Genomic DNA, 22,442 nt, shown 5'->3' with positions numbered 1-22,442 from the left:
CTCGAAGGGCGTCATTCTCGCAGCTATCACGGCCCTTTTTATCGCGGCTATTCATTCCGCAATGGGAATGAGCAGCCAACTATGGTTATGGCTTGTGTTGAAATATCGCTTCCAGAGATAGCAATACGATAAAATGGTTGTCCGGGAGTTCATAGTATCAAGCTTCCTGCCGCAGTGCCTGGTCCTTTCTGCTGTTTAGGTAAGTCGTTTCTCCCTCATTGTCGCGGGTTCCAGGAAAAAAAGTCCCTGGAAAAAAAAACGCCCCCCTAAGATACGCCCTCGAAAAAAAAAAGGTCCCCGGCAAAAACGTCCTCATTTGCGAAGTAGGAAAAAATGTACCCAAATGGGTGCCGTCAAACGTCTCGTAATCCGCAGTGATTTGAGCGCCCGCCTCGCATGCGGGAGGTGCCCCTAGTGGGGTTTTGCCCCATGCGGCGGATTTAAGTTGCTTGACACTGGAACGAATCACAGACCCGTAAACGCAACGGTATGGTCAACGCAACGCAAGTGTGGCGGTGGTTTTTAGGTGAATGCTGGGAAGGGTTGCAACAGAACACTAGATGAGAAGGACATCTTGATACACAAACTAGATACAAGCTAAATGCGTTTATTGCTGGGCATCGTGTTTATAAGATAATGATAGTGTGGCGCAAGCACTGCGCACGTCCTGTGCTCTATCATCGAGCTATCGCACGAGCCTGATGCAATATTCAGGGGGTGATAGTTCAAAGCCTATATGCATTGCACCTGGAGAAAGCAGCTCCGCGCTTGCGCCAGTGCCTGCAAGGTGCGCTTGCAAGGTAAGTGTACAGGTTAGCAGACGTGGTGTAAAGGTATGCAGAGTGATAAAAGTTGGATACTTGTTCTTGTATTGATTTACACGCTGCTGTATTTATTTTCGGAATGGAGACTTCATGACCGCGGTGTGATCTGGTAGTGCAAAATATTCCATGCTTACATCTATTCTCAAATTCAAGGAACAGCTCCAATAAAGAGCGCAATTATTTGTCGAGTGGATACCGGAAGAATTCATTATTTGGGCAATTTTTCACTCGGGGACATTTTTTTTTTCCTAGAGGGCGCTTTCTCGAGGGACCTTTTATCTGGGGATATTTTTTCCTACACTCCATTGCCCCCCCTTATTCTGCACACTTCACAACTGTTTTTTTTTCTTTGCTCGGTCATTAAGTGCTGTTACGTTCATGTTTTTCGCAACCTGTTATTATTTTTTTCGCAGATTCAACGATGCGACTCGCTGTATTTGCTGCACTCTGCGTGGGTACGTGCGTTTGGCTCCTCTCTCTTTACGATGCGACATGATCCTACCAACCTCTCGGTCCCGCATGTTGCCCTCCAGGTTTTCCTAAGCTTAATCACTCTTGTTTAACGCGGATTAATTAGCGCTGCGCCGTTATATTACTTGCACATGCCAAAGTGCTAAGGCAGCATAGGCGGTGTGACCTGTCCCACTCCACGTGCTCTAAGGGTGCCTCAGAACTTCACGGCGAACACGTGCCTGTTCTGGCGAGAGAGAACTCTACGAATATGTTCCTTTCAGATGTTAAGTATTACTCAATGTGGGAAATTTTAAATTTCCAAAATTTTCAAAGGATCATGCCAGGACTGCACAGGAAGAATTCCCACCTTCTGAAATGACATATTTTGGAATTTTTCATGGGTCCCCATATGTCCGCAGTGTGACTCAACAGTACTTTCAAGGTCTCAGTTATATTCCTTTCGGCTCATTCCTGTCGTAAAAAGTTTTTATGTGAAACGATTATCATATTTTAGGCACATTAACGCACTCATTCCAACAAAAAAGCAAACAAACAGACACAGTCATAGGAGACGCACAGTCGTACATGAGCAGGCCTCTCTAGAGCACTCGAATGGCGTACGGGAGTGTAAGCTTGCGTCAATTACGAGTGCAATAGGGCTCGAAACAAGGCTGTATCATGCATGCACATTCCCATGTATTGTGCTTAACTCCTCATGCCTTTAAAAGATGATTGCTCTAAATGCACAACAGAGTACGCCGTTAGAGCGCACTAGACAGGTTTGTGGACGACTGTGCTGGACCTACCATAAAACACAGAGGTGTCCTCAAAGACGACTTTCAAGTTCATGCTGCATGCCTGGCTTGAAGCAGTTCTATGAAGATTATACAGCGCAGTCGTTAATGACTCCTTTGTAGGCTTAACGGCGTCGGTGGAGGTGATGGCGTAGCCAAATCACGTGGCCACCCCACGCATGTGCTTCGCGCTGCCTTTGTAGTCTTCGGCTAGGGCGCGTGCTCACCAGTGACCACGTGACCACGAGTAGATTTTTCCCGCAACCAAGAAACCACACTGAGCGCGCAGGCCGTGCAGGCCGTTGTCATTAGGTTGGGAGCGCAGTCTTAAGACGCCAACAAACGCTTCGTAGCACCTCTCGGATGCTTTGTGCGCGTCTGTGTAGGAAATAAAGATAGCTATAAGGAAAGGCCCGCAAAGTACCGGTAGCAGACAAAGAGTACCACGAAACTCGGGGCACGATTACGATACCCGGTAATCGTGAACGTGAACGCGCCGCCCGCGCTGAAGCGCATTGCCGGCGCCGCCACGATCCAACTGGTGAAAGCTCCAGAAGCAGAATCGCAACGCTGACGTCGATAAGATCCAGTTGTGAAAGCTGCTTTAATGCTTGAGTTGTAGCATTAAAAATATGTAAATAACAACGAAACTTCTTCATTCAAACGCTCATATCATCCACGACAGCTGCGCTGCATTAAGGCATTACCGATTATCGTAATCATGCGGTGAGTTTCTTCATATTGCAGCCCACTTTTATTGCGTGCACATTCGTGGACGTTGCACCTTGTATAAAGGATTTGATAGCGTTCAAGTCGCGCCTGCAAGCGTGGACGCAGTGCCTGGAGGCCAGCACAAGTCCATAGGTGTAGCACGCTCCCTTGTTCCAGCTGCATTAAAGACAGTGATAGAACGCAAGAACCATGGTCATGCATGCCTCGAACGGAGTAGCTGGTGATCGTGTCACCAGTACTGCTGCGCATCATCGCTCTGTACCTTTCAGATTCAACGCCACTGCTCATTCTTGACGCTAGTTAGCCAAACGCAGTCATAAAAGTGGGTTATTTGGCCTTTTTTAGTCCTTTGTTTGCTGGCTACCTTGCCTTTTTCACCACCCGCTAAGGCTTTTCAAAGTTTTCATTACTGTTTCGCTTTTTCATGACGCTCGTGCAGCAGCAGTAGTCCAGCTTTATTTAGAGTGTAGTGCACTGTACACGGGTGACACCAACGCGATTTTTTTTTGGTGGCCGTCCTAAGAAGGCAGTAGTACTGCCCTTAATTTCATTTCTCATTAATGAGGACAATATCTTAAGTCGCCGCACTGAAAGTAAGGCGTAGCGGTGCAACTTCTTCGATCAATAATTTCAACCCTTATCTTGGAACGTTATCTTTGTAGTGGGAAAGAAAACGTTGAAATGAAAGAGAGCATTTTTAAGGGCAGATCCAGCCTTTACGCAGTGTAGCGGAGCCTGTCGCTCTTCACTGATGATCCACACTGCGAAACTGCACTCCTTATCCGCGCACGAGCGAAGGCTCTCTGCTGCTATCATCCCTCGGCGTTAGGTTTATTCAGAGCGTGAAAGAAGCCGCAGATTAAACTTTACCGTTATATGTTTTCTCTAGTTGATTCCAAACTTCTTCGCACACAACTTTGACTCACATGAGGTGGTAAGAATTCAATCAAGTAATAGCCAATTGCTAGTTTGTTATTCAACGTAATACCCCGCCGGCAACGGTGTGCTATTTCAGTGGATGCCACACACAATGCACTAGCTTTCATTGATGCCGGTGCACTAGCGTGGAGCACGTCTTTGCTACATGGCGTGCATAAGCGACAAAGATAAACGTTTGCCCAGGTCATTTCAGACACCTACAGCAGAAAAAAATCCAATCAATCATATGGTTATAGTTACTGGGGCAGGACTCAGGACCCCATGGGGGCGCGCTGCAAACAGGGGAGGAAGCCCGAATGAGTAACACGCAAAGTATTCTCGATTGTCTTACACTTCCATGGAACAGCCGTTGACTCCAGTTTTGCGTAATTAACAAAGCGGCACCTCAGCTCAAGGAAGCGCTAGAGAAAGCGGAGAGAAAAGCGCCACTGACTCCAACCAGAGGCTTACTGTGGATGGGCGGGAGAAAATAGAAGAGAGAGAGAAAAAAAGGGGGGGGGGGGTATATGATTGGTAGCCCCTTTTGCCCTTCGTACAAAGGGTCATCCCAGCAGTACCTGTCTTCGCCGCGTGCCAAGTTCCATGCTTACATGGCACCACGAACCCCCGGGCACACCAGGGTGAAGTTTTGGGCCCGTTGGTCCGACATAGCCGCCGCGGTGGCTGAGTGGTTACGGCGCTCGGCTGCTGGCCCTAAAGACGCGAATTCGATCCCGGCCGCGGCGGTCGAACTTCGATGGAGGCGAAATTCTAGAGACCCGTGTACTGTGCGATGTCAGTGCACATTAAAGAACCCCAGGTGGTCGAAATTTCCGGAGCCCTTCACTACGGCCTCCCTCGTAGCCTGAGTCGCTTTGGGACTTTAAACCCCTATAAAACCAAAAAAAAGTTGGTCCGAAATATTGGAGAAGAGACGGTTAATTCCGCGGCTTAGGACAGGACTTAGGGCAGAGAAGTGGACAGTATGCGAGCAGTACGCATGTGTAAATGTCTACATGTCCACCACCTGACACACCACTGCTTTGTCCGTGACATATTTTGCATGGGTATTCCGTGTTTGTTCCGCCTTCCATTGTTTCTCCGATAGTGTGCAATAGGTCGACGAGGGCGACTCCTCCCCTTCGTCTGACGAAGAGTAAAAGTGACTCAGACTTGAGTTAACAACAAAGTTAACTCTTTCTCTCTATACGTTTTCGCAGTCGTTCACGTGGGTCACTCAGTGCTCTCTCTGATAGCATTCTCGCTTCTTGCAAACAGCTCGTGGCCAAAAATTCTCGCCCCCCCCCCCCCCCCCTCAATCCAAGTCTCGTCTGCCTACTTACGCCTCCATTGTCGTGTCCTCTGCTGCTACTGCTCACGTGAGTTGGGCACACGCCGCTCCTTCCCTCCGCCCTCCCCGCCCTGCACACTCCTCTTGAGCTGCTATGAGGAGTGCTGAGCTCTTACAGTATACGAGCACGACCGCAGGCTCTAGTCTGGAAAAGCGGCTCTAGCCAGCTAAGCCGGTTAGAAGATCGGATAAGGTAAGCTAACGCCTAAAATAGAAGGTTAGACAGCCGCCATAGCTCATTTGGTAGAGCACCGCACGCCAATTCGGAGGTCGTGGGTTCGAATCCCACCGGCTGCATATCGTTGTTTTCTGCTTTCTAATAAATTATCTTTCAACCATAAAATAATTGCACTATTTAATGTTCATTCATCTACACCACAAATGAAAGTAAAATAGAAACATTTCCCTATGCTTTGTTTGGTTTCGATGACTTTTGGCTTCCTTCGTGTGAGCGCCGGTAAAGGCAGAGAAGAGAGGTGGGCGAGAGACAGCGAATGGAATGAATACTTGCGGCAGGTGGAGAGGAACTCGACATGGCTCGACGAAAAAAAAGAAATGAAACAGGAAATCATCGATCTCCTCTGCTCTTCACGCAAATTATTGTTTGGCCAAGGTCAAACATTCTTGAGAGTTATGGGTCATATAAATGTTATCGCGTTTACAGACAGAAGTGCGTTCTCAGGAGCGTACCTATTGCAGCGCTCTCTCCAGTGAGGCCTCAGACAAACATCTCCGGTTGCCACTTTCTTCGCAGGAATTGCCTATGCAACGGCTCCGGCCACTGAAGGAGCACAATGCACATGCTTAAGACCCACACCTAACCTCCGCAACTGGTTGAATTGAGGCACTATGTAACCATGAGAACGTAGAGGCGTTTTGCCACGCACGGCTCCTAACACTGGACTACAAAAAAAGAGACCTAACGAGTGATGTTTTCTCCCGCAGGTGCCTTTGGCGCCACCGTGCAAGATGTGAACGAATTCGTCGACACCGTACTGGGGGATAAAATGCAGACTTTCCCAAACCTGGACCCAATGAACGCTCTTGGCCGCTACGTAAAACTTGGCAACGTCATCCGCAGTGACTGGACCGCAAACCTCAAAAACGTCCAAGTGACTGGACTGAGCAAGGTGCGCCGGTCGGGGGACTGCGCAGAGGCCAAGGCGCTGCCGTCCGGACGCGTGGTGGTCCAGTGCAGCCTCAGTATGGACGCTCTGGTGGTCCAGTTCACCTCAGAGCAGTCCTACCTGGGCGGCCGGCCCGACGTGATCGGCGTGACGGCCACGTTTCCCCCGCACCTTGTCTCGCTCCGTGCCGAGGTCGGGGCTCGCCGCTACCCCGATGTGAAGCTGACGCTGCGTAGCAAGCTCGAGCCGTCGCTGTCGTACACCAACCTCGGCAAACTAACGGAGAACAGAGCCATGAAGAACGGCTACAGCTACGCCGCCTCTGACACGCTCCACAGGCAGCTCCAGAAGGAATACGTTGACTACCTGGCCCAGGCTGTGATGGGCGTCCCATTGCCTTACGGAAGATAGGAGAGCCAGAAAAAGCGCCGTAAAAAAGCGGAGATTTTTAATAAAACCGTCAACATGATGCTCTGCTCACAATATGGGATGATTAGTCTGCCTGTACTTCGCATTCATCGATTCAGAGATGAGAAAATTTCCGGGTCGTATACATCTATTTTAATATCCAAATTAGGACTTGCACAGCTGTGCTTAAAGGTTAAAAAGAGATAACAGTACAGTGAGAGGTAGGATTGGGGATAGTACAATAGTCGCACTGGGTATACGAAACATAGCAAAACCTTTCTGAGTGAAATACTACTGGGTATGTTGCTCAGCGAAAAAAAATTAAGCATATAAACGTAATTAAGAGATGCAAAACGGCGTTTTTAACATTTTTGCTGATTGCCAAGATTTTCCGAGCAGAATTTTATACTCTTAATTTTATCTCGTAAAACTTCGTAGTTTAAATGAACAAATGGCGCACATGCCCTATAATCTGGAGACAAAATTTAGGAAATACCCGTTGTGATTAATGAAAAACGATTGAGTGACTGCCGCTGGCTGCGTGAGCCAGACCTGCTGAGTTTAGCCCTTAAAGCAACAGTCGCATGAAGAAATAGAGCGCTGCGCAAATCTCGGTGCACGTTATGGGAAACCTTAAAGTGATAATGTAAGCTCTTAGTCCCTCGTCGTACACTTTCATGGCACCGGATGGGAGTCATACGAGCTGATGAGAATACAGCATAGCTCATCGCAAGCTAGGGCTTTCAGTCTCCCATCGCTATTGATTTCACTACGTTGCATGCTACTGATAGGGCGAAACGTGATGTTACAGACGCATAATCTCCCGACTACGTACTTTGCATGCTGCTGCCACCTGCTCTCCCGCAGGAAAACAGCCGGGAAAGACTTCGGCCTTCTTGTTGCCCGTCGCTGCGAGTCGCTTTTAGAAACGTAACTCGTAACTCATCCGACGTAACAAGCCGACGCTGCGGGGACAGCGATCCAGCCATGCGCCGAACCTTGTTTTATCAGAAAAGGGACTAACACTTGACCCGCCGCGATGGCTCAGTGGTTACGCCGCTCGGCTACTGATCCGAAGTGCCCGGGTTCGAACCCGACCGCAGCTGCTGCGTTTTTAAGGAGGCAAAACGCTAAGGCACCCGTGTGCTGTGCGATGTCAGTGCACTTTAAAGGTCCTCAGGAGGTCGGAATTATTCCGGAGCCCTCCACTACAGCACCTCTTCTTTCACTCCCTCCTATATCCCTTCCTTTACGGCGCGGTTCAGGTGTCCAACGATACATGAGACAAATACTGCGCCATTTCCTTTCCCCAAAAACCAATTATTATTATTATTATTAACTCATCCTACCTTGATTCTTGCTTTACATAGAAATTTTTGACCTTAGGTCTATGGCCACTATGTTGTCAGAGATGCCTGGTGCACAAAATGCACAAAACTGGTACTCTAGTGTGCGAGATCGACAGGGCTGAGGGGTGGTTTTTAGCCTTCAGGCAGAACCTGGCATGTGCACACGTCCGTGCGTAGCTGCCTCGCATCTCAATCTCATAGCCCTGTTCAACCTTTGCTGGTTAGATAGGCAGACTTCATTTCTGGTTATGGTTCCCCGGCCTCTCATTTATTCACTTTTTCTCTCCCCTGTCTATTTTTGCTTACAATCTTTAGCATCACTCGATTCTATTGCACGAAACTTCAAATGTGAGCTGTTGCATATTGGCTTTGTTTGCTAACGTCGATGTATCGCTTGCCTTCCCTTTGCCAACCGCCATGTCCAACCTGGGGCATCGCTGCAGCGCATTGCTTGCGTCACATTACGAGGGGATACATTCATCAAAGAGAATAATCATCCTTCGATCGGAGTTAGTTAGTTGGTTAGTTTGTTTGTTTGTTAGTTTGCTTGTTAGTTAGTTTGTTATTTTGTTTGTTAGTTTGTTTATTAGTTTGTTAGTTTGTTAGTTACATAGTTAAGTTCGTTCCTTTGTTCCTTCTTTCCTTACTTTTTCTTTATTTATTTTCATTCATTCATTCAAGCACCTACAGGCCAACGAGGCATGATTGTAGGGATATAGTAAAAATGGGTGTGTGTAGGTATATGTTCTGGTAAGTTATTCAAAGGAGAATTAATTCACAACGCCTTCTAAAGTGACTAGCCGCATCACCCGATCATACAGTCTGTTTATTTTTAGTCTCCAAACATTCATGCCTCAATGCCTGAGAAGTCGTGACAGACTCGCATGCAAGAAGTGGCAAATAGTAAGCTTTAAATATTCGTGCTTCGGTGTACTCTAAGCAAAAAGAAGAGAGAAACAGTCAGGTAGAGGGGAATGTGCGGGGACGTATGCTGCAAAATAATACACGATACCAGGCAGGCATGACCAACACAAAGGAAAGGCTTCTTCTTTTCCCTTTTTTACACATATGGTAAGCTTAACTTTGGTTTGAATTCTGCTCGCGTCGGGCTACAAGCAGCTTTCATTTAGAAGTAGCGGAAGCCGTGCTGTTCTTCTCGCCTCCCTTGGGGTTTTCTTCCACGCTTGATATCGGCGTTGTTTTATCGCTAGCCCGTATGATAAACCACAGCCATCGCCTTCACTTTTTCGCCCATGGGCTGGAAGAAGTGTCCCACTTGTTTACATTAACATTTTAACTATCTTCGAATCCGAATCAAAATATTCGTTTGGATTGTGATTCGTTTTCTTGACTCTGCTTTTCTGCAACGCCTTTTGCCCTTTCGAATAAACTTTTAGCTAAAAGTAATCTATGATTTGCTGTCCCTACGCTTCGAGTAAGAGTTGCCCTTCATCCTGTTCTTCCTGGGGTTCGCATAGCCCCTAGCAGCGGGGTTGTTGGTGTGCGTCAGGCACGTGCCACTTTGGTGCTGATTTTTTGTATTCCTCAAAGCTTATTTCATGTTTCATTATTTTTGCTGGCCAACGGAGATAAGACTCCAGATTGTATTAATATGGCTGTTTTCCGAGGAATAAACCAAGTGGAAGTTGCACACTGTACACCTGTCGCATGTGTACTCCCGTTTGTCCTCGTATTCTTTGCGCAAGGACGCATATACGAGAGCGTTAGGCCTCACTCGCACTGGTTTTGTTTGTGTCTGACAGCAGCAATAGTAAGTCCAGGTGAAATAGTTGCTGGCAGCTTCGTGTTATGCGCGCCTTGACTTCGTCTACTGTGACGGGCGTTTTCTTTCATCGTATTTCAGGAAGCGGAGCAAGCGCCATGTAAGATATATATCAGATCCTCTCGCCTCAGTGCACGTCAGCATTAGGATCCAGATAGGCAACATGGAAGTTCGCTGCGCGATGCGTTCAGATATGGGCACTGAGGCACATCAGAAGTTGGCGGCAATGCATACCGCGTGATTGCCGAGCGATTTAATCTACGTTATTGTTCGAGGATCTCAATCGAAGAGCTATCGCGCTACCAAGGAGAACCGCAGGTCCAGTTGCGCATCGGACATTGCACAAATCATATCTCTTGCCTCGCGCAGCGCAGCACATGCATGCAGGGTCCTGGTGCAGGACCTGAAGCGTGGAAAGTTATTAATGTCTGCAAGAAACTTGGGGGCCTTCTTAACCACATTCTTAAAGAAGAAAATGCGACATCATTTAGGTCGCCTGCTATGGTGTCTGCAATGAGCGCCTTGTGTTCTTACTGAGATTTTCCCGCCAAACCTCCGGTTGGAACCGGCATTGACCTTATGTCGCATACATGACTCATCACCTTCTAGAGTGTTCGAGTGCCTTCCATTAGATTGTCATATACTATTAAACTAATCCGACCCTATAATCCTCCGTAATCCACCCACTAACCTACACTAATCCACGTTAATCCATTTTTTTGGAGGCGTCCTACTTGCAAAATTTTCGGGGATGAGCCAACTTCCAAATTATGGGAGTCGTCATATTTTTTAATTTGGTGATGCCCTATGATTGGTCCAATGCTGATCACGTGGTGTTGATGAAGTCACGACCCTCTCAACCGCATTCATATAGATCGCGGGGAGTCCTCATACCACTGCTGGCACAGTGGTGCAGCGATTGAGCGATGGGCTATTTCAAACACATCCACCGGTGGGTCTTGTGAGACCCAGGTTGCTATTCCGGACCTCCCGTAAGGCTCATGCGCAATGCCGCGGTGGCCAGGTGGCAACTGCATTGAATTTATTTTAAATTTATTTTAATTTCACTACCACGTGCCACGGGGGGGGGGGGGGGGGGAGGGGGGTGCAGCTTACGAGCTGGCGGACAGGTTGCCACGTGCCGTGCCATGGTGGCTAGGTTGGATGAAGTCGCAAGGTCCCATGACCTTTCTCGACCAATCATTAATTTAACTACCACCTGCCACGGTAGGCAGGCTGTGATGACGTCAAAATTATGCATCCGGCGGAAATAATTGAGGCAAAACTGTGGAGTGAATCCGTGAATTTAATTTCAGTCCCATTTCATTATCTGGCGAACCGTAATAATCGAGAATTGCTATTATGCTTTTCACTCGCTTACTCGGAGTGAGAACTGCGAAGCAATTTCAGTGTTGTTCTACATTATTATAATTTCTGTTCCTTGCTTGCGGCCGCACAGTGTCTATAAAAGATTTGAAATTTTAAGTGGTTGTTTGGGAACCCTATAGAGTACGCTATGAGCACCCCATGACGAATGCAGAAAAGAGTAGAGCCAGCTAATTGTCACATTTACACCTTCAGTCTGTCCCAAAAGACAAGAACTGATGCAAACCCCAGCCATCCATAACTGTACCGGGAAACTGCCAGGCCCCGGGAGCCCGCACCTGTGAGGCGCAAATACCTCTTTGAGCTTCCCGCCAATGGCCCTCTCGTCTCCACTCTTGACGGGGCTCTTTCCTCGGCAGGACCTCCGGATAAACATTCTTCAGATTCGTCTTGATTTCCTCTACGAGTCAGTAGCAGTTTCTCACTGATCCCGGCCCTGTCTGCAGCCTCGCAGCTACTGACATGCGCCACTAACCTCTCCTTTATGGCTATCTTTTCTAGAACAACTACCAACACCTCAAAGGGGGCGCTGGAAAAGTGAACTATTTCATCCGCCTCATGCGCACAAACTTAAGCCCACGTTCCTTTATGTGTGTACTTTGGTCTGCCTTTTCACCAGCACTTATTTCGCCTTTCTACACTGGCATGACAGCAGTATGAAGCATGACATCACTGCGCAACCTGTGCCATGTATTCTTTTCTTTCCTATTTGAGTCATGCAGAGGTACACACCTAGGTTTCGCCGCCGCTATATTAACCCCATAATATGCTGGCGAACGAGAAAAGGCGCGCGAACCTGTGAATGCCAGCCGAACGAAGCCACACAGTAATTCCGCCTATACAGTGACGCTTCATTTAAAATTAATATCACTGTATAGAATTAAGCCCGCCATTTTGTTCTCCGTAGCCGAAAACATTTTACCGAATAATCGGTTTCAAAGACACCCACTGAGCTCACAGTAAGCGCAAGCTTCGCTGTATGTTTTTAAACACGGGAATTGCGACTGTAAAGAAATATGTATGAGTTGATGTGTTGACAGTGCGATGAGAACAGCGCAGATGGCAAGGCATCAGAGAGAATAATAGACAAGGTATAAGACCTGGACAAATGTATAGGAGCTGGGGACGTGGACGAGTTTCAATTATTCATTCATTTTAGCCCTTAGTAAACCTTCAAACAAAACTCTTTGTAAGCGACAACGATTTGTACGTAAGAGTTTGTACAAAATTAGATGTACAAAATCAGTTCAATGTTACAAAAATTACCGTGCGTGAAATAGGCAAGAGGTGACTACACCACCAACTTCTTCACTATTTCTTTATTTGTTTGTAATAATGATATTTCTTCCAAACCAGCCGTTCAAAACAGAGGGAGTTAACATACATACAAATCAATAAATTGAAGAAGATTTGAAAAAAAAAAAGAAATAACAGAAGTTTTGTTTTGTATAATTTGTTGTAATATCCACCATTTTTAATTTACTTTTAAGCCGCACTCATGATCCGGACATGGATATCGGCGGCCAGCGCTGTGTATATGAAAACGGTGGAAAAGAGCTGGGTATGCAGAACAGCAACATAATGAAGACGCTGGAGTACTAAGCAATTGAATGAGCGATAAACACCGATTGATTATATTGGAAACAAGGACAATTTGAGCGTTCGCTCGAGGACACAGCAATAGTCACCTTATGTGGGTATATGGACACTTCTACGCTTTTTGCCTACTCTTAAACTTGTGTTGCGCTCTTTTAAGTGCAAACACAAAGTAGCATTTTGCTCAAGGCGTCAAAACTGAAACCCAAAGTTAGTAAACAGTGTATTAATAAAAACAATAGAAGCCGTCAAGCTAAAATAATGTCAACATGCATCACTCAAATAATTCATTCTGTGCACATATACATTTTTCTGCCATCATTTACCCTACAGTACTAAAGTAGAATTAGTTGCTTCTTTCACTTTTATAAGGCGTGCATTATTCTTCCAGGAAATCTACTTCTAAAGTTTCAAAAGTAGCGGAAACAATTGGGTTTCTAGCATCACTTGCGACGCTTCTTCCCATTATTTTTCTTCAGACTTTCTTTTCCATTCATGAGCGCTTGTCCCTTAAAAATATTAAAATTTCCCCATTCAAGAGAGAATACTAGGTATACCAGATGTGAATATCTAATTTATCGGGCAACTGAAGGAAGAAGGCGGATAGCAACCGAAACTCCTCTTAGAGGAGTTGCGGCAGCTTATGCTGTTAGATTTCTTGCATTGTTCTGGCCATGAATCCCAAATAACTACCGCAGAGTAGAAAAAATGACAGAGTGCACTGGCATCCGGTCCTTCAACTGCAATGTATCCGTGCTGTGCATTGTGCCAAGGCTGCTATAAAAACGGTGAGGTGCAGAGGAACAGCTCGATATTGGTTGCACAAAGCGGAGCGATAGGAAGTCAGCACTTTCAATTCAAGAATGACCGAGTAAGTGCCTTGTCAATATCAGGGGGTGAATCTAAGGTACAAGAAAGGCACAAAATTTATATTCTTTCTGTATGACGTAGTAGCAGTTTTGTATGGCTGTGAACCTAAAGCGCAAGAAACACAAGGTAAAGGACTCTGTGGGGATAGACTGCCATTCTTTTCCACCCTCGTCGTGTATCTCGTGTTTCTTTGGGCTTAGAAAGAAAGACAAAGCGCGAGTTCACCTGGAAATGCATCTTTACCCGAAATTCGAAAAATCTGAGGCCTAATCTTCGCAGGCATAGTACAGCTCAGTGAGTCGCACTAGTGCGATTCCATTTTTTGAAATATATTTTGCCATATGTATCGACACATGTTCATTACAGCAGTAAAGTGTGAAGCCGCTCACGCGCGAATCTGCCTTTCTGACTTCACGAAAGCAAGGCTAACAGAAGTGACACTGCTTTCGTGGGCATGCAGCGTTATACATGAAACGATTAGATCACGAGCTGTTTGATGGACGGTCCCTGCATGTCTCCCCAGGACGGAGGACTAGCTGGGCGAGAAAACGCGCACGGCAGGCTGCGTTCAGTCCACTTCGTCGATCTTGGGACCGGCCGCGCCGCCCTGGTTGGGAGGCGCCTGGCTCGCTCCCTGGTGCAGCTTGGTCATGATGGGCGTGCACACCTGCTGCATGTCTTTCATCTTGTCGTCGTACTCCTCCTTCTCTGCCAGAGTGTTCCTGTCGATCCAGTTGATGACTTCCTCACACTTGCTCAGGACCTTTTGCTTGTCGGCCGCGTCTAGCTTCTCTGGGCCCACCATTTCCACCGACTGCTTGACGTTGTACACGTAAGACTCGAGGTTATTGCGGGCGGTCACCCTCTCACGCTGCTTCTCGTCTTCCTGGCGGTACTTTTCGGCGTCAGCCAGCATGCGGTCGATCTCTTCCTTGGAGAGCCGGCCTTTGTCATTGGTGATTCGAATGCTTTCGGAGCGACCCGTGCTCTCGTCCTTGGCGGACACCTGAAGGATTCCGTTGGCGTCCAGATCAAAGGTCACCTGGATCTGAGGAACGCCCCGGGGCGCTGGTGGGATGCCCATCAGGTCGAAGGTGCCGAGAAGGTGATTGTCCTTGGTCATTGCTCTTTCTCCTTCGAACACTTGAATAGTGACGCCCGTCTGGTTGTCTGCGTACGTCGTGAAGGTTTTGGACGTCTTACACGGAATCCGGCTGTTGCGCTCCACGATCTTGGCCATCACACCTCCAGCCGTTTCGATACCCAGAGAAAGAGGAGCCACATCGACGAGCAACACGTCTCTGATGATTTCACTCGTGTCTCCTGTCAGGATTGCGGCTTGTATCGCCGCTCCGTAAGCCACAGCTTCGTCAGGGTTTATCGACATGGCCAGGTCTTTCCCGTTGAAAAAATCTTTGAGAAGCTTTTGGATCCTGGGAATGCGCGTGGATCCACCGACAAGAACGATGTCGTGTATCTGAGACTTGCTGAGCTTAGAGTCCTGAAGCGCTTTCTCCACGGGCTCCAGAGTGCTTCGGAATAGATCCATGCACATCTCCTCGAATCTGGCTCTAGTTATCTTGCTGTAGAAGTCGATTCCTTCGAACAAGGCGTCAATTTCGATGCTTGCTTCGCTGCTGCTTGACAAGGTACGCTTTGCGCGCTCGCACGCTGTTCTCAGCCGTCGAATGGCACGCGTGTTTGTTTTCAGGTCTCGTTTGTGCTTCCGCTTAAACTCTTCGACAAAGTAATTTACGAGCCGATTGTCAAAGTCCTCTCCTCCGAGGTGAGTGTCCCCTGCCGTTGATCGCACTTCAAACATGGATCCTTCGTCAATTGTTAAGATGGACACATCGAATGTTCCCCCTCCGAGGTCAAAAATGAGGATGTTCTTCTCACCTTTGAGGTTTTTGTCCAAGCCATAGGCAAGCGCAGCGGCGGTAGGTTCGTTGATGATCCTCAGTACGTTTAAGCCAGCAATAGCACCAGCATCCTTCGTAGCCTGTCTCTGCGAGTCGTTGAAGTAGGCCGGTACTGTGACAACAGCGTCTTTCACTGGGCTCCCGAGGTAGGCTTCCGCAGTTTCCTTCATTTTGGTCAACACCATTGCACTGATCTCTTCCGGATTGAACACTTTCTTCTCTCCTTTGAACTCCACGCATATGTTGGGCTTGCCGCCCTGATTGACGATCTTAAAGGGCCAGTGGTGGATGTCCTGCTGAATCTTGGGGTCGTCGTACTTCCTGCCGATGAGCCTCTTGGCATCAAACACTGTGTTCTCCGGATTGAGAGCCACTTGCGCCTTGGCAGGGTCTCCTATCAGCCGCTCGGTGTCTGTGAACGCCACATAGCTGGGCGTCGTTCGGTTTCCCTGGTCGTTGGCGATGATTTCGACTCGTCCATGCTGGAAGACGCCCACGCAGGAAAACGTGGTGCCGAGGTCAATGCCAATCGCAGGAGCACTCTTGGACATGCTGGCTGCTGTTCGCGCACCTTAGTATCGAACGAAAGCCCCCGGTGCGTTCCTTCCTTTTCGCCAAGTTTTGTCGACACCCGGCTGGTCCTTTTTAAGACGCCGAGCCGCTCCGAGTATCTATATTTACCCGGGCGGCCCCACGCCTCACCCTGTTTTCAAGCGGTGAAAAAAGTGCGCGCTGGCTTCGCCAGCCTCTCTGCTGCAGGCATCACGGTGACGTGAGTCAGCGTCACCCATGGCCCCGTTCTCCCCGCGCCGGGGACGCGAGATCGCGCCAGCGTCTGTTCGCCCCGAGCCGTGAGCGATCTCGACAAAAAACTGCCCGCCCCGCTCCGCACTAGATCACGGGCGCCCTGTATCGTCCGAGTCTTCGTTGGTATGATAACAGATTGTGCGTATCGTTCGCGGTGGTTCTCGTCGCTCTCTGTGCCACCTCTATTTCAAGAGTAAAGGACCGGCAGTCTTAAAAATAACGGCTTGTCTGCGCTGAGGCCTCCCGCCAACAGAGGAGTGCTTGTACATTGCATGGCTTGACGAGAGCCGGCATGTGACAGCCTCCGAGGTGTCCTGATTCGGTGACTTGTTTGTGTACCTCTCAGCGCCGCAGCAACGTCTGCACGCTCCTTTCCCGACGGGCAGGTCCTAGAGTGTGTTGCTTGTATTGGGCTGTGATAACGTGAACAAGAGGTTGGATAGTGCGGCAATCCCTAAGTTACTCCGCATCTTCAGGTAGCTGGCTATAGCTATGCCAGGCTTTATGCACTTAAGCAGCTGCGGCTATTATGCGCCAAACACACGGTTAAATATGCCTTTTCTTTTTTCCTATACCTTTATGCTAAAGCTTGTTCAGTTTTCTACTAATGTTAGTGTGTTTAAAATGTTTGCATCAATTGAAAATCGAAGCACTAGATGCAATTACTAGTGATTCGTCTCCAAAAAGCAATTTGTGGTGAAACGGTGTGCTTCTTTATAAAATGTTGACAAATACGATATCCTTATGAGTTTGACTTTTCCGCGTCAAAATAAACAATGGTTTTCTGTCATTCTGTGCGCACAATTAACGAATCAACGCATGGGTATTTTTTTATGAGTATGAAGTTGGTGTAAGCTGTGTGCATTCAGTAAGAGAGCAGTTCAGTCATTTCAAAGAAGCAGTCCATGTCTCTGACTGTTACTGAATACAAATGAAAGTCGTTCAGTCTGTCAGATGACCAGAGCGCAAGCTGCTGTTTTCACTGACGGGAAATGAAAACCCTGCATAGTGCGAGTCTATTCGCGTTGTGTGTTATTTTAGAAGGTCCCAAAATAGTTGGCGTAACTTGCCCACATCATGGGTTTTTCAGGTGCCTACTTCTCGTATATTCCGCTCTTGCTTGTCTTGAGCATACTGCCGTTTTTTTTTTAGAGCTATGCGCCTCAATTCTACATTGTTCACAAAACCATAACATTTAGTCGAGCATTTGAGACATCAAAATGCTTAACAGCGGGTCCAGCCACTTTCAGGATGAAAATTTGTTCATAAACATGATAAGCGCTTCCTGCAAGCTTCATTTTATAGCAGTTTGTGTTGTTAATAAATGTAAGAAGCACAGAGTTCTAAGTTATAATAATTAATTAATTCGTTCATTCATCCATTCATTCATTTTGTTACATTAAAAGACATTTTATTGGGCGTCTCTCTCCTGTCCCTACTTTCGCTTGGTCTATAGAAGTAAGTGTGCTTCTTTTTATAGTTGTTCTTAGCATCATCTTTAAAGTTCGACCGAGTACCGCAGAACATCACTGATCGACAAACTGCGCCGGTAATTTACCTTCCCCTGTCACACCTCAGCTATAACCCCTTGATGTTCACAAATGCAGAGCTCACTAGTATTAGTAATAGCACTGGAACCAGTGGTCTGCATGTTGTTAGGAACAGTTAGTAAAAGCGCATTACAACCCGTGACATTAAACTCTGAGCGAGGTAAGGCTGTCATTGCGCATGTGACTTGCTTGCAGATAGCACCAATGGTTATCCCCAACCGGTTCTGCTTACACCCCATGCTAGGTACGCACAGTGGTGGCCCGGAAATAAAGAGAACGCGCTCCTGCGATCAGCTTGTTTAATGTGTTATCTAGAGAAATGTTAAGGACTGTTTGATACTTACTCAAGTAAGTGCCACTTGTGCGCTAGTGCATGAAGGCAGCAGACCTTCCAATTTCCTTTACGCAAGCCGAGGGAGGAGTTATGACGGCCTAAGCATGCTCCGCATTATTGGTCCCGACAGCAAGTGTTACCATAGACGCTAATTATCCTGATGTAGCACTTTGTTCTGATGATGGCCTGCCTGCCTTCATTTAAATGCTATTATCAGCTGGCTGACTCTTAACCGCTGAAGCCTGACGGCCCGCATAGCATTCCGCGAGGCGGGAGCCGCTGTTGAGAGGGGCGTGGGAAAGAGTGACTCCTGAAGGTGGGCGCTTATTTTGGGCTCCATTCGTATGCCGTCCGGCTACGCCGCGCAGAAAGGAGGGGGGGGGGGGGGCGGGGGGTGGAGCCCCGTACGGTGTCTATTCGCGGTTCGGCTCGGGTGTTGCTGCGGCTTAAACAAGACGTGGCGTCAAACGTCAACAGCCAGTGTTCATTTCACGGCCCGAGCCGCTTTGCGCAATGGCCCGTACTGTTTTGTTGCTTTGGGAGGAAACATGACCTAGTTGATAGAAGTGCGACCCGCCGAGTGAGCGTTAAATTTCAAGCTCTCGCATGAACTGCCAAGCAGCTTGAAGAGCCGAGAACAGTAAACGCGAGGGTCTCGGTGACCAGTGGGTAGAAATTACGAAAGAGAATGAGGACAGTTTTGCTCACACTCACGACGTTCGCACGCACGTTTTTCTCAACACGCCTTCAGAGTGACGTAGAAGTGGCTGGGAAGAAAGCTAAGAATAAGGGGGCGAAATTATTTTCTCGCAGCACAGAAAAATAATTGATCTGCCTCACGGTTATGACTCGGAACAAAGGCCCTTCTAGCCATCCTCCGGACCGGAAAAGCCCTCCCAAGCTCCCGAGCTCGTCTAGTGTGTCTACCCAACAAAAGCTGCAAGCACGAAGCGGCTGCTTCCCGACCTGCGTGGTTGGCTCGTGAGCAAGTGAGAGCGGCACGCTTGTAGAGTCCATTGCCTTACGTAGCGCCTGTTTCATAGTCACAGAAATTTTTAAGTTTGTCCGTTATTGTGCATTCATTTGTGATGCAGAGTTCCTTTCGTTCACTCATCCTTTGCTCTCTCACATTGAATGAACTTTTGGGCCCCTGCCAAGTTAAAAGCACATTTTCATTGCTACGTACTTCGTACTACATTAATCGCAACTATCGTCGTGATAAATCAACCATGGGCTTGTGTAACGTTCGCGGACACGTACTCACATTTTTTTTTAAACTGCTTACAGCCGTAGCTGAGTAGTCTGTGGCTGTGACGATACACACATGCATCGCATTTGCGTTTGCCCTTCTTATAACGTGGAGGACTACAGCTTGACCTCGTCCTTGAAAGGCTTGACGACCTTTACGTTATCGGAGTAGAGGGCCCTAACACAACGCTCCCAGCGAACCTCAGCGTTGAAGCCGCCAAAAGCACTACATATATTTACAGAGCTGTGTGCACTCTACATCACGTTTATCCTCTCTTATTCTTCTTTCTTTTTTTCTGATCCATTCGTCCCTCGAAACTTGACCTTCGAAGTTATTAAAGTTGTTGCTATAAAAAATTCTCTCTGACTTGTTCGTCTGGTTTTTTGCAGTTTTTTTTCGAAAGCACGTGTCAGAAACTTTGGCCAAGGTCGATAGCAAATATAGCCTTTCTCTCTCTCTCTCTCTCTGCCACTCTCAGGGCTGTAGGGGCACAGGTTAATTGCATGACACCTGGAAGAACGGATGGGAAAGCGAGCAAGGAGAAACAGCGTGCTTTCGCGTCGCTGTATAATACGTTTGCTTCCTGAGCATTCCTCGCTCAAGAAACTTTGCAAAAGAGATTTTCTTCGCGTTTGTCTTTCAACCTGTCAAGTGCTCTAATTAGACGCTTGAATTTTTTTCCGTTTCCACCGTATAGCATCGCTTAGAATGCTACATCGTTGTGTGTACAGATGAGAAACATTTTAACATTTCTCTAAAAGAGCCGAGCTGCGTCATCCAGTTTACACCCGCGACACATAGGAATAACGCCTCAATCGAGACAGGCTGGAACTGAGAACATGATCAGTCTACTCAGTATGGCAGCTCATGCTCGCATGTCGCCCGTTTCCAACCAGGCGCTAACGCCCCATGTTGAGCGCGCAGTACAGAGAGCTCAGCTCGGGTTCTGCATAGACGAGCTTTTGTCCTCCGAACCTTCAGGTAAGTACATCTGCCGGCCGTCTGCTTTCAGCCTTTGGAGACGGAGCTCTGAGCATGAATGACCCCCAGCACCTTTTTATTACTATTATTTGGCGCGCATTTTGCGCGAAAAATGGAACCTCTCTCTATAGTGCATGGAAACCCCTATGGAAGTTCAGAATGGGAAATGATTACAGACTAGCAAATATTAGGGAACAGCGATTGAAGACGCAGGCGAAGGGCAGGATACAGGTCTTCCTTGCTCAAACCTTGGCTTCCTGCAAGTTGTTGTTGTTGTTGCCTCAAAAGCGATGGCAAATACCCACGGTAGGGGATTGGCCTGCAAGTGCTCTGTAGTGACTAATTTCTCTTCACGCTTCCTCGTCATCTTCGAGCGCCTTCATGGTCTCTGCTGGTCCCAACACCAACTCGCCCGAAGATCTGCACTGCTGAGGCAGCCCTTAACAAGGCGTGTGCGTTTTATTTCGCTTGTTTACGTCTTTCGGGTCATCGGCCTGATCGTCATTCTTGGGGTATCTACGGAATTATCAAGGAGGCAGCGACATCTTCGCCCACCTATTATGTTCTGTTCCCTCATTGAGACTGCACCACAAACATTGGCGCGACTTTTCCGCCTCTTGCCAAAAACAGCCCTATAACCGCTCGCACGCGCTTAATGCGCTGGGAAGGCCAGCGCAAGGAGCCTTTTCCTGTTCGTAATTGCGGCGAGATCTACATGTATGATTGTACCAACACGCCGCATTGCCAGCAGCCGCTGTAATTCTACGCCTTTTTTTTTTTCCTCGCCGCCGTTCGTTATTCTTGCCAGGGTGGGCTCTCAACGCGGAACAGGAGCCGTGACTTCTTTTTCGGCCACCACTTCGCAGGCGCAGCTCTGTTAGGGCGGAGAGGCATTGCCTTCCGTTACGCCGGGTTGATGCAAGCGTCAAACAACGATCACGCCACCTGCCAGCTGCCACCGGCCTGCGAATGCTTGAATCCGCAACCTTGTACCGCACCCCGACTTCCAGGAACGAAAAAAGATTACAAAAAAAACTCCATTTCTCCCGTGGGAAACTGTTTTTTCTTCATAACTGCGAATCCGTGGAATGATTAATAAGCATCTGCTGAGTGCGTTTTTAAGAACTGGACAAAGTCAACTTACGATACATAATTCATCGTGCGTTTCAAGTTATCACATCGAGTACAGCAAAGATGAAGCGGCTGAATTGTACGTATAAAGCGTTAAAAAGGCAGGGCAAGACGTATAAGAGGCTGCACATCGTAGGCGGAAGAAGATAGATATACGCTCCGTTCTATCGCATCAGCCCGCGGAGTGAAAAATTGAAAGACAATAAAAAATATTATGAAGGTGGACTACCACAGACAAAAGGAGATTATATATCGCAACGCTGGCAATCCTGCAACAGTCTCCATTCAGACGTGCATTGCATGGTTGCGCTATCAATACGTAGAACTGCGTAGAACGCAAAGCGTAAAAAAAATCTTATGGCTGTTTGTGGCCCGTGAATGCTCCTGTGGTCATCAAAGGAGGTTATGGTTTTTCCGCTTGTTCCCACTTGTTTCCTCACGTAAAAGGGGCGTGGTCTTGGTGTGAAGTAGTGTTGGCATAAATCTGTCGGATTTTTATTTAAAGCTCGAGAATATTGTTGATGAATATCTATGAAAATCAGGAAACATGCCAATTGAAACGCTTACATCGTTATATAAACACGTTCTTGAACTCGGCGATTTCTGCGTCGACTATATTTTACCCCGCTATATTTCGCGAAGCTATTATCTCATCACGCAGATAGGCAATGACCCTGATCCAGAACGCTTTCAATAAAAAGCTGGCGCATTAATCGGTACTTGAGCGCGAGTCGATATCGCAACCAACAATTTTGAACAAAAGCATTTTTGAAGGAGAAAAGGTTTACGGGCTCATTTTTCTCATATATTGTAAGATTTCACTATAACAATCAATATATCCGCAGGTCTCCTGTCAGCAGGCTTGCATTTTTTTTTG

The 22,442-nt window shown here is 47.6% G+C and overlaps 2 protein-coding genes across 3 annotated transcripts; one reads left to right on the top strand and one right to left on the bottom strand.

Moving 5' to 3' along the window:
- Positions 1-87: 87 nt before the first annotated feature.
- LOC144113078 (uncharacterized) lies at positions 88-9,614 on the top strand. Of its 2 annotated transcripts, none has more exons than XM_077645991.1 (3): positions 88-199; positions 1,238-1,279; positions 6,018-9,614. In XM_077645991.1, the coding sequence occupies exons 2-3, from the start codon at positions 1,246-1,248 to the stop codon at positions 6,608-6,610; spliced, it is 627 nt and encodes a 208-aa protein (XP_077502117.1). In that variant the 5' UTR covers positions 88-199; positions 1,238-1,245; the 3' UTR covers positions 6,611-9,614. The 2 variants fall into 2 exon arrangements, with proteins under 2 accessions (XP_077502117.1, XP_077502116.1); XM_077645990.1 differs by lacking the exon at positions 88-199 and adding an exon at positions 614-800.
- A 2,927-nt stretch (positions 9,615-12,541) lies between these two features.
- LOC144113077 (heat shock protein 70 B2-like) lies at positions 12,542-16,569 on the bottom strand. The gene has a single exon (XM_077645989.1). It carries the CDS (start codon positions 16,062-16,064, stop codon positions 14,160-14,162), a length of 1,905 nt encoding a protein of 634 aa, XP_077502115.1. The 5' UTR covers positions 16,065-16,569; the 3' UTR covers positions 12,542-14,159.
- Between the last annotated feature and the right edge of the window lie 5,873 nt (positions 16,570-22,442).

This window comes from Amblyomma americanum, chromosome 1 (genome assembly GCF_052857255.1).
Source record: "Amblyomma americanum isolate KBUSLIRL-KWMA chromosome 1, ASM5285725v1, whole genome shotgun sequence".
In the NCBI taxonomy this organism is placed as follows: domain Eukaryota; kingdom Metazoa; phylum Arthropoda; class Arachnida; order Ixodida; family Ixodidae; genus Amblyomma; species Amblyomma americanum.
The sequence above is the reverse complement of the archived record's forward strand: the minus strand, read 5'-3'. Positions and strand labels throughout refer to the sequence as shown.